The sequence below is a fragment of the Procambarus clarkii genome, chromosome 53 (assembly GCF_040958095.1).
Source record: "Procambarus clarkii isolate CNS0578487 chromosome 53, FALCON_Pclarkii_2.0, whole genome shotgun sequence".
Lineage (NCBI taxonomy): Eukaryota > Metazoa > Arthropoda > Malacostraca > Decapoda > Cambaridae > Procambarus > Procambarus clarkii.
In genome coordinates, this window is record NC_091202.1 from 16,458,373 (window position 1) to 16,470,454 (window position 12,082).

Sequence of the window (12,082 nt, forward strand, 5' to 3'; positions counted from 1 at the left end):
GCATACGTTTTGCGCTCTGGCAAACCTTGGAGATGTTGTTGTCGTTGTTGGACATTTCTTCCCTAGTAGTTTTATATAATTTTAACGACATAATTGTGGAGGGAAGAGCAGGCTCAATCTCTTGAAGGAGATTATCATCACAACTCTCCCCCGAAGCCTGCGGTTCTGGAAGAAGTACGTCGTTAGGTGGTGGAGTAATGGATGGAGTCGCTTCTACTTCATAAACTCTGGAGAGATCATGGGCTAAGATGTTGTCAGACTCTTGGTATAGCGTGTCTCCAGGTTGAATTTCTGCAGTTAGCAAGCCCATAGTAGAAGACGTTGAGATGAGAAGTGGGCGTGCTGCAGGAGGTGTAGGGTGGTGTGGTCCGTATTGATGGTGGACCGAGCACTTTTCAGGTGTGGAGGGAAGTGCTGAAGCTTCAGGATGAGGAAGAGTAGCTCCTTGCCAATTGTTCCGTAGTTCCTTGTAGCAGTAGTCGCTGACAGGTGTATTCTTCTCGCCTCGTTGCTGCATCATGACACCACCAACGTCGGTACCCCTGGCGTCGACATGGAGGATGAAGGGCTTATCTGACAAGGTGAGAGTGGAATTAGAATATGGAAAAGGAGCACGATTATTATCCTGAAAGCATTTGGGAAGATCATTAAGGATTTCGGAATTAGAAAGCGCTGACTCCTTGTCAGTGCTTTCGGGAGGAGAAGCTGGGAAGGTCTCACTGTGGATGTAGGGTTCTGTGAAGGTAGAACAATTAGTCAGGACAGTGGGAGGAGTCTTCCGCCGCCTATCTGGAGTCTCTATTACGTAGTTGTTATTATTCCTGCACTCTTTGATGCAGTAGGGTCCTGAAAACCTGTTTTGTAAAGGTGAACCTGGGATAGGGAAGTAGGCAAGGACGAAGTCTCCCGGCTTGAATTTTCTTACCTTGCTGGTCTGGTCGTAATGAGTCTTCATTCTCTCCTGGGCTTTCAATAGATTATTATGGGCAAAGCGGTGGACTCTCTCTAGAATGTGTTGAAGGTTTTGAAGAAACTGGGGCACATTCTGATGCTCACTGAAGGTGGCATCTCTGAGAGAGTCTTTGAAAGCCTTAAGGGGAGTACGGCACTTACGGCCGTAGAGCATCTCATAAGGAGATACTCCTAGGGACTCATTGGGGAGACTTCTGAAAATACACATTATAAGGTCAATCTGCTTATCCCAATCCTTCGAGGTTTCACTACAAAACTTTTTCAAGAGTGCTTTGATGGTCTGATGACTACGTTCAAGAGAACCCTGTGAAGCAGGATGATAGGGGCTGGACAATACCTGTTTGATGTTGAACTCCTCCAGTGTCCTTTTGAAGAGATCACTGGTGAAGTTGGTACCACAGTCACTTTGAATCTCCCTGGGAAATCCGTATTGAGTGAAGATCTTCAATAGATGTTTGATAACCGTAGCAGCCGTGATGTTCTTCACTGGAACTGCTATGGGAAATCTGGTGGTAGGACACAGGATGGTTAGGATGTAGGCGTTACCTGAACTGGTCCGAGGTAAAGGACCAACACAGTCTATTATGAGTCTGTGGAAAGGTTCCGCAGGCACCTGTATGGGAATCAGTGGCGCTCTGGGAATGGAGACGTTCGGTTTGCCTGCCATCTGACATGTATGACACTGTTTTACGTACTGTTTGACGTTATTTACCATACCTGGCCAGTAGTAGTCTTGACGAATTCCATGGTAAGTCTTGTTGAAGCCGTAGTGGGAGAATGCTCCGTGGGCCAGGTGTAGAATAGTGGGCCGCAGGCTGGTAGGAATCACAAGTTGTTCGATGTTGGCCCAATCGTCCTCCTCCTTCAGTTTACTGGGTCTATATCTACGGTAGAGCAAGTCGTTCTCTAGGAAGAACCCAGGAATACTGTCGGGTTGAGTCTCAGCCTGGAAAAACAATGGTGTTAAAGTAAGATCTTCCCTCTGCAACTTACGGAACTCCAACTTGCTCAGATGCGGGGGGAGTTTCTGAGGGTCTTGAGGGACAGCGGTAGCAGTAGAGTCAGCTGGCTGTGGACGTGCGGCTTGTGCACGGGTGGTCACGAGAACCGGAGGAGAAACTTCACCACTCTCTTGAACCTCTGCTGGAACATACTCTAGAATAGGGTTACTTGGCACAGAGTTACACACCTGGGGTTTGTCCATGACGATCAGGTTGGTCGGTTGCAGGTCTTCTGCCAAGTCGTTGCCTAGGAGAAGTTGCACTCCAGGCATGGGAAAAGGCTTTTCCCTGACGGCGACTTGGACTTCCCCGTTCACGTAGGGACAATCCAGGTGGACTCTGGCGAGAGGGTATGGAGTGGTAGCAGTGAGGTCAGTGATGAAGACAGTTTCTCCGGTGTAGGTGATGTTGGGCACAGCCGACTTCAAGATGATCGATTGAAGAGCCGCTGTGTCCCTCAAGATCTTCAATTTGAAACGTCCCTCCGGATTTGAACCGTTGGCAGAGACAGTCCCAGTATACAGGTGGTTACTGAAAAGAGAAAGATCATTAACATCAACACCAACATTCATCACAGGCTTACCGGACTTAGGAGGAGTGGGTTTGGGTCTTTGTTGGTCAGTGATTCCCTTGTATTGAGACTTACCACACTTGTCTATGGTATGTCCATAGAGTCTACAATACTTGCAGTACAGTTGTGAACCAGCTTGATCGGGGCTCACCTTCTCGTAACTGTACCACGACTTCTTACTGGAGGATGGTTCGGGTGTCAGCCGGTGGATGAGGCTGTGTCAGCCGACTTAGCACACTTCAGGTAGTCGGTTTCTTCTTTATCTGCTAAGTAGAGGCGGACAGGAGGCGGCACACGCCTCAAGAATTCTTCAACAAGCATCAGGTTGACGAGTTCTGTAAAAGTAGAGACATGTGCTGCTTCCAGCCATTTCATGAAATACCTCCGTTTCGTGTTAGCAAACTCAAGGAAGCTAGTGGTACTTGCCTTCAGGTGGTCACGGAATTTCCTTCTATAACTTTCGGTGGAAAGTAGGTAGGCGTCCAACACTGCTTGTTTCAGAGTGTAGTAGTCATTCCCAGACGCCAAAGTACTGAGTGTGACTGCAGCTCTACCTGTAAGATGGACTCTGAGATGTGTGGCCCATTGGTCGACAGGCCAACTGAGTTGATTAGCAAGAGTTTCAAAGGTGGTGAAAAACACATCAACTTCTGCTTCTACAAAGGATGGCATTAACTTACTTGCATGTGATATATTAAAACTGACGGGAAGATTGGCAGTAGCTTGCTGGCGTTGAGCGAGGTGTGAAGTTTCCAACGTGTATTCTCGTTGACGACACTCAAGAGCCAGAGTCGCTTGTTGCTTGTCATGTTCACGTTGTATCTCCAACTCGCGTTGTTTGGTTTCAAGCTGTTCTCGTTCCCGTTCACGGAGTAATGCAAACTCACGTTCCTTGAGGGCGATTTCACGTTCTTGTTCGTCTCTTCGTATGGCAGCTGCTTCTCTTTGCTGCTCACGTTCAATCTTGGCCAGCTCTAGTTTGAGTTTCAGCATTGCCAAATCATTTTTTTCTGCAATATAGTAAGTTTCATGAGTTTCAGAGTCTATCTTACCTTGCTCTAAATAGTAATCCAGCAACAGGTTGTGTAGGTCATTTTTGTTGGCTTGGTAGGGAACTTCTAGTTGATACTCATGTGCAAGAGTTTGTAATTCAGTCCTCTTGGCACGACTTAAAGTCCCTATTTCACCTGCTGGATTTGTACGGAAAGCTTGGAGACGAAACATGGTGAAATTAGCAAATAAAGGTACACGAATATTCAATAGTGAATGTCAGAAACAGGACAACGTGGCAACTGGTACCTATCCTGTGAGATCTTTAACAATTAAAGTTAAGTAAAAGATGTTAAATGATTAAATTAAATCAAGGGCGCAGGAAATCTTGTACCTGGTACTCATGTAAGAGGATAAGGGCAAGAAAATCCTACTAACAAATGAAACAGAGTTTCGAAAACAAATGAAACAGTTAAATGCTTCAAAAGTAAAATTGGTAGTCCAAGGATGTAGGCATACCTTGCCAAGTCTCTATAGAACATAAAGCAAGTTTTTCCTACTGAATTTAATATGATACTTACAGAATTAGCGAACTTTTGTGCTCTGAAAAGTAAGCTAATTCCCTACCGTTGTACGTATCATCATCTCTGACTGACGTGTAGGGGTGCGAGGTGTCAACTGGTGACGAGAACTGCTGCTGAGGTCCCAATTCAGCAACTAAAGTTCGAGCTAGAGGAACTATGGCCCTCTTTGTCCTCCTACAGTCAGATTGCAGAAGATTGGGTACTCTTGACCCGGGGCAGACCACAGTACCAGGGTACCAATATGATGATCTGTCAAAATGAGAAATATTCAAGGGACATAGATGGTAAACACGAGTAATAACACGGAGGGAGAGATGACCAATTAAGAGTATGGCTGAGGCCTACAGTCACCACGTAATCCAAAGTTGTCTCACCTTCACCATATGTTACTCTCGTAATACACAATACACCGCACCTAATAAAAAATGAAATGGAATATGAAAAATAGTAAAGCTACGTTAACAAAGTTAAATACGCTTACCATAAATTACCACTTGGCACCAGTACCTGAGTGAAGCTCCTAGGACAGGCCCCCATATAACTTGTGACTGTAACGCGTTGGTGTTCGGCTGTTTAAGGCTAGGGGTATGGCCTCGTCACATAGTTATAAAAAAAAATAGAAAAAACTGGAACTTCGTCTGTGGTAAGGTAAGGAGAAGACACACAAAACACAAGTAAACTTTAACAATGAAATTTTAATTACGTTAAATAAATCAAAACATGAAAAAATGGACAAACAAATTCTTATAATAAAATCAATCAATCAAAAGAATAAGAATAACTAAATGACACAATGAAAAGTTACGTTAAGACAAAATAACAAGAAGTGCGATACAAAAATAAATGTGAGGTGCTGGAATATTGGCTTTAAGCTACCACCTCTCTCAGTACACGCTAACGTCTAGCCGGGAGAAGTGTTAACTGTGGAAGCACTGAATATTCTGAGGTCTGAGGTCGTGGTGACCCCAGACATCAAGTAGTATGGGGGGGCGAGTGCAGTTGCAGCCAGACCGGCGACCAATCAGCGAGGAGCCGGCAGCGATCAACAGGTAGTTTGGCGGTTTGAGTCCGAACAGGTGTCCCTGGCTGCATACGTTTTGCGCTCTGGCAAACCTTGGAGATGTTGTTGTCGTTGTTGGACATTTCTTCCCTAGTAGTTTTATATAATTTTAACGACGTAATTGTGGAGGGAAGAGCAGGCTCAATCTCTTGAAGGAGATTATCGTCACAATATATATATATATATATATATATATATATATATATATATATATATATATATATATATATATATTTATATATATATATATATATATATATATATATATATATATATATATATATATATATATATTTATATATATATATATATATATATATATATATATATATATATATATATATATATATATATATATATATATATATATATATATATATATATATATATATATATAATATATAATATATATATGTAAAGAGGACGACAACATTTACTTAAGATAGACGCCATGTTTAGATCCAAGGAGGTATCGTGTTAGAGAATGTGTTCCTTGCAAGTATTACTTATGTTTTGTGTACCTGTCCTTGCAACCTGACCAAGGTGGTGAACACTGAGCACCTGAGTCATGTCACTGTTGTTGTTGTTAAAGATTCGCTACTTGGAACAAAAAGCTCCAAGCAGCACGGGCTATGGTGAGCCCGTAGGTACTATGTCACTGACACTTGCAAACCTTTAGTTTACTGCCCCGTCTTTCCTTCCCCTGGTGTAGGAGAAAGATATAAAGTTGGACTCCCTCCCCTCGTGTAGGAGGAAGATATAACGGTGGACTCCCTCCCCTGGTGTAGGAGAAAGATATCACGGTGGACTCCCTCCCCTGGTGTAGGAGGAAGATATAACGGTGGATGACTCCCTCCCCTGGTATGGGAGGAAGATATAACGGTGGATGACTCCCTCCCCTGGTGTAGGAGAAAGATATAAATGTATTCTTTTTTAGCTCCTTTCGACACTCCCTTTTCACTCCTGTTATTTAAATAGATGAAATCGGATTCGATACGAGTTTGACCCAAGTGGGAATATCTGGCTAACTGCGGCCGGATGCAGCGATAACGAAGTCTGTAAACCCGTGTATTACCGGCTTCCCACCTCAGTCTTATTGCAATAAAGGAAGCTTATTACATTGCAACCAAACTTAATGCAATTCCCGTCTCTTCTTGAAGGCAGGTTTTGTCACTCAGAATATTTCTGTTATTGGGTTATTGTCCTCTGAATTTTGTATTTGTTAATTTTTGTTTACTAATGTAATTAATTCTACAAATGTGATTGGATTTACACAAAAAGTTTCAGACAAAGCGGTGCTTCCATAAAACCTCGGATGAGTTTGAGTATCAGCAATTCCGGCCTTTTATTACGAAATTATAGCGCTTTGAACAATGAAATGCAGCCTTTGAACTTTATATGGGCGTACGCTGGGGATTATTCGTGCATGTTTATATACTGCTTTGGTTTATAATATATATATATATATATATATATATATATATATATATATAATATGCGAACAAGCCTGAATGGTCCCCAGGACTATATGCAACTGAAAACTCACACCCTTCAACGTCAGAAGTGACTTGAACCCATACTGCCAGGAGCAACGCAACTGGTATGTACAGGACGCCTTAATTCGCTTGACCATCACGACCGGACATAAGGAAGTGAAAGCCGAAGCTATTTGAACCACTTCTCCGCCGGCACTCGGATGGTAATCTTGGGCATTTCCTTATGTCCGGTCGTGATGGTCATGCGGATTAAGGCATCCTGTACATACCAGTTGCGTTGCTCCTGGCAGTATGGGTTCGAGTCACTTCTGGATTGTGAGTTTTCAGTTTATATATATATATATATATATATATATATATATATATATATATATATATATATATATATATATATATATATATATATATATATATATATATATACCTGAAAGTGCCAAATGCCCTAAGCCGAGTGCTGTACCACTGTACTACCAACGAACAAAAAGCATGGGAGAGTCTTTTGAACTCAATTAACCCCATGCCCGAGTGCATTCAGGTTAGGTGGTCAACTATTTCATCTAATCCAGGTTTAAGCCACAGACCATAAGGTAAGGGTACTGAAGGGTTCCTTAGCCAGAATTGCACTACTTGGCCTAGTATGCAAGGGACCGATTTGGCTAACAGGCAGAGTGATTTTCGTTATTTTTAACTATTTCTTTTCATATTAGTTTGTTCTAATTATTATATTATACTAAAAATATGAATTACTGACGTAGTTAGTTGGTGCAGGTGTGTAGCATATGTGTAAATAATGTGTATTGTGGTGGGTGGAACTGGGTACCATACAACGGTGGAACTGGGTACCATACAACGGTGGAACTGGGTACCATACAACGGTGTAACTGTGTACCATACAACGGTGTAACTGTGTACCATATAACGGTGTAACTGTGTACCATACAACGGTGTAACTGTGTACCATACAACGGTGTAACTCTGTACCATACAACGGTGTAACTGTGTACCATACAACGGTGTAACTGTGTACCATACAACGGTGTAACTGTGTACCATACAACAGTGTAACTGTGTACCATACAACGGTGTAACTGTGTACCATACAACGGTGTAACTGTGTACCATACAACAGTGTAACTGTGTACCATACAACGTTGTAACTGTGTACCATACAACGGTGTAACTGTGTAACATACAAATGTGTAACTGGGTACACCTCCTGTGAGGTGTACAAATTGTGCTGGTGTGGGGCGTGGAGGGTTTAGGCAGTCAGAAGTGATTACGTATCTGCTGGAAGAGGTTAGCCAGAAAGCAGAGGACACGAAAGATGGTGTAACTTAAATATCACTTACTGTCTGAGGTTGGCCAAGTTGTAGTAGGCGTGGGCGTGGTGAGGGTGGGCCTTGAGGGCCATCCGGAAGTGGTTTTCGGCCTCCGAGGTGTCGTTAAGAAGTGTGCCCAGGTTGTTGTGGGCGCTCGAGTGCCCCGGCCACAGTCTGAGGGAGAGAGCCAGAGGTCAGCACCTGGAGGCCAGGGGTCAGCACCTGGAGGCCAGGGGTCAGCACCTGGAGGCCAGGGGGGAGGGGCTAGCAGAAGGGGGGGGGGGGTTCAGAACGCATAGAGAGGTTCACAAAAGGCAAACATTGGAAAGCGAAGATCGTGAAACTGGTCAGAGTTTGTTGAGATATCTAAAAAAACATATATGGTCCAGGAAAAGTTCGGTGGAGCTTGCACACACCCACAGGCCAGACCTGTGGGTGTGTGTGGGCACCACCAGGCCACACTCATCACCTCGAGGTGAAGTGGTGAAGGCAGAAACACTACCAGGGGCTCCTTGGTGGTCGGTTTTGATATAGAATATTGTCACTGGGATAATAGAGTTGGAGCTACATAGGAATGAACATTGCTACATATATATTGAGTGTGCAGACAACGTTAGTGCTACACTGCAAGAATGTCACCCCCACATGTGCCCCCAAACATTTCACAACAAGATATTCAAATTGAGTGTTCGTGAGATTCCAGATAATTGTATACATTCCTTCATATACAATAACACACTTAAGAACATATGAACATAACAAGTAAGGATACCACAAAAGGCCTATTGGCCCCATACCAGACGGCTCTTCACACACACATATATATATATATATATATATATATATATATATATATATATATATATATATATATATATATATATATATATATATATATATATAATGTCTACCGACGCTTGAAACAATCTGGCGAGCTCGTGTCTATTATATTACCCTATAGCTTCTTCCATGAATTTTCAATATTTTTTTTTACAAATTACAAATTTTTACCAGTATCTAACCAGATGTTTCCTTAGTTTAACATTATTCACATTTTATCCCTAGTTTCGTGTTCTATTTTGTGGTGTTCAACTTTAAAGTTCAACTTCAAAATTAAAGTTTAACACTTTAATATCCCCTTTATTATACCATATCACGCACCTGTACACTTATATAGTGTACAGGTGTAGATATAACAGTGGACTCCCTCCCATGGTGTGGGAGGAAGATATAACGGGGGAGTCCCTCCCCTGGTGTAGGAGGAACATATAAATGTATTCACGTCAGTTATTTCAATAGATGATATCGGATTCGATACGAGTTTGACCCAAGTGGGAATATCTGGCCAACCGCGGCCGGATGCAGCGATAACGAAGTCTGTAAACCCGTGAATTGCCGGCTTCCCACCTCAGTCATATTGCAATAAAGGAAGCTTATTACATTGCAACCAAACTTAATGCAATTCCCGTCTCTTCTTGAAGGCAGGTTTTGTCACTCAGAATATTTCTGTTATTGGGTTATTGTCCTCTGAATTTTGTATTTGTTTATTTTTGTTTACTAATGGAATTACTTCTACAAATGTGATTGAATTTACACAAAAAGTTTCAGACAAAGCGGTGCTTCCATAAACCTCGGATGAGTTTGAGTATCAGCAATTCCGGCCATTTATTACGAAATGGATGTTTGATGTTCCCTTAGATGTCCTTAGATGTTTCCTTAGTTTAACATTATTCACATTTTATCCATTGTTTCGTGTTCTATTTTGTGGTGTTCAACGTTAAAGTTCAGCTTTAAGATTAAAGTTAAACACTTTCATATCCCCTTTATTATACCATTTCACGCATATGTACACTTCACGCACCTGTACACTTCACGCACCTGTACACTTCACGCACCTGTACACTTCACGCACCTGTACACTTCACGCACCTGTACACTTCACGCACCTGTACACTTCACACACCTATACACTTCACGCACCGGCACACTTCACGCACATATACACTTCACGCACCGGCACACTTCACGCACCTGTACACTTCACGCACCTGTACACTTCACACACCTATACACTTCACGCAAAGGCACACTTCACGCACCTGTACACTTCACGCACCTGTACACTTCACACACCTATACACTTCACGCAAAGGCACACTTCACGCACCTGTACACTTCACGCACCTGTACACTTCACGCACCTGTACACTTCACGCATATCGCACCTCGTAAGTTCTACAGGACCCCTTAGCTGGACACTTCCTATCTCATATATTTCAGTTTCATTAATTTGTGTGGGAAATTTCCAGCTGTTTTGCCGACCTCGTGACTCCGTAGCGGCTTAGTTGGTGACTTGTGATTAATTTCTACAGCTTTGTTATATCTTTGGAACAATACTACTGGATGTCTGCGTGTCGTTGGGTCTCCACGGCGTCGTCGAGGTCTCCACGGCGTCGTCGAGGTCTCCATGGCGTCGTCGAGGTCTCCACGGCGTCGTCGAGGTCTCCACGGCGTCGTCGAGGTCTCCACGGCGTCGTCGAGGTCTCCACGGCGTCGTCGAGGTCTCCACGGCGTCGTCGAGGTCTCCACGGCGTCGTCAAGGTCTCTACGGCGTCGTCGAGGTCTCCACGGCGTCGTCGAGGTTTCCACGGCGTCGTCGAGGTCTCCACGGCGTCGTCGAGGTCTCCACGGCGTCGTCGGGGTCTCCACAGCGTCGTCAAGATTCCCACAGCGTCGTCGGGGTCTCCAAAGCATCGTCGGGGTTTACAAGGCGTCGTCGGGGTCCCCACAGCGTCGTCGGGGTCTCCACGGCATCGTCAAGGTCGCCACAGTGTCGTCGGGGTCTCCACGGCATCGTCAAGGTCGCCACAGCGTCGTCGGGGTCCCCACAGCGTCGTCGGGGTCCCCGCACCGTCGTCGGGGTCGCCACAGCGTCATCGGGGTCTCCACGGCGTCGTCGGAGTCCCCACAGCGTCGTCGGGGTCCCCGCAACGTCGTCGGAGTCTCTACAGTGTCGTCGGGGTCCCCACAGCGTCGTCGGAGTCTCCACGGCGTCGTTGGGGTCTCCACAGCGTTGTCGGGGTCCCCACAGCGTCGTCGGGGTCCCCACAGCGTCGTCGGGGTCCCCGCAAAGTCATCGGGGTCCCTACAGCGTCGTCGGGGTCCCCACAGCGTCGTCGGGGCACCAGCAACGTCGTCGGGGTCTCCACGGCGTCGTCGGGGTCTCCACGGCGTCGTCGGGGTCTCCACGGCGTCGTCGGGGTCTCTACAGCGTCGTCGGGGTCTTCACGGCGTCGTCGGGGTCCCCACAGCGTCGTCGGGGTCCCCGCAACGTCGTCGGGGTCTCCACAGCCTCGTCGGGGTCGCCACAGCGTCGTCGGGGTCACCTCAGCGTCGTCGGGGTCTCTACAGTGTCGTCGGTGTCCCCACAGCGTCGCCGGGGTGTCCACAGCGTCGTCGGTGTCCCCACAGCGTCGTCGGTGTCCCCACAGCGTCGTCGGTGTCTCCACAGCGTCATCGAGGTCTCCACAGCGTCGTCGGGGTCGCCACAGCGTCGTCGGTGTCCCCACAGCGTCGTCGGTGTCCCCACAGCGTCGTCGGAGTCTCCACAGCGTCGTCGGTGTCCCAACAGCGTCGTCGAGGTCCCCTCAGCGTCGTCGGGGTCTCTACAGCGTCGTCGGTGTCCCCACAGCGTCGTCGGGGTCTCTACAGCGTCGTCGGCGTCTCTACAGCGTCGTAGGGGTCTCTACAGCGTCGTCGGGGTAGCCACAGCGTCGTCGGGGTCACCACAGCGTCGTCGGGGTCCCCACAGCGTCGTCGGGGTCCCCAAAGCGTCGTCGGGGTCCCCACAGCGTCGTCGGGGTCCCCACAGCGTCGTCAGGGTCCCCACGGCGTCGTCGGGGTCTCTACGGCGTTGTCGGAGTCTCCACGGTGTCGTCGGGGTCTCCACAGCGTCGTCGGGGTCGACACAGCGTCGTCGGGGTCTCCACAGCGTCGTCGGGGTCTCCACAGCGTCGTCGGGGTCGACACAGCGTCGTCGGGGTCTCCACAGCGTCGTCGGGATCTCCACAGCGTCGTCGGGATCTCCAC

General features: G+C 46.3%; 1 protein-coding gene across 1 annotated transcript in view; it reads right to left on the reverse strand.

Moving 5' to 3' along the window:
- The window catches only part of LOC123751156 (protein O-mannosyl-transferase TMTC1-like), a 130,454-nt gene that overhangs the window by 46,520 nt on the left and 71,852 nt on the right, over nucleotides 1-12,082 (reverse strand). Inside the window, exon 3 of the mRNA XM_069304670.1 lies at nucleotides 8,024-8,167. Within this exon, the coding sequence (XP_069160771.1) occupies nucleotides 8,024-8,167 (144 nt within the window). The remainder of the gene's footprint in view (nucleotides 1-8,023; nucleotides 8,168-12,082) is intronic.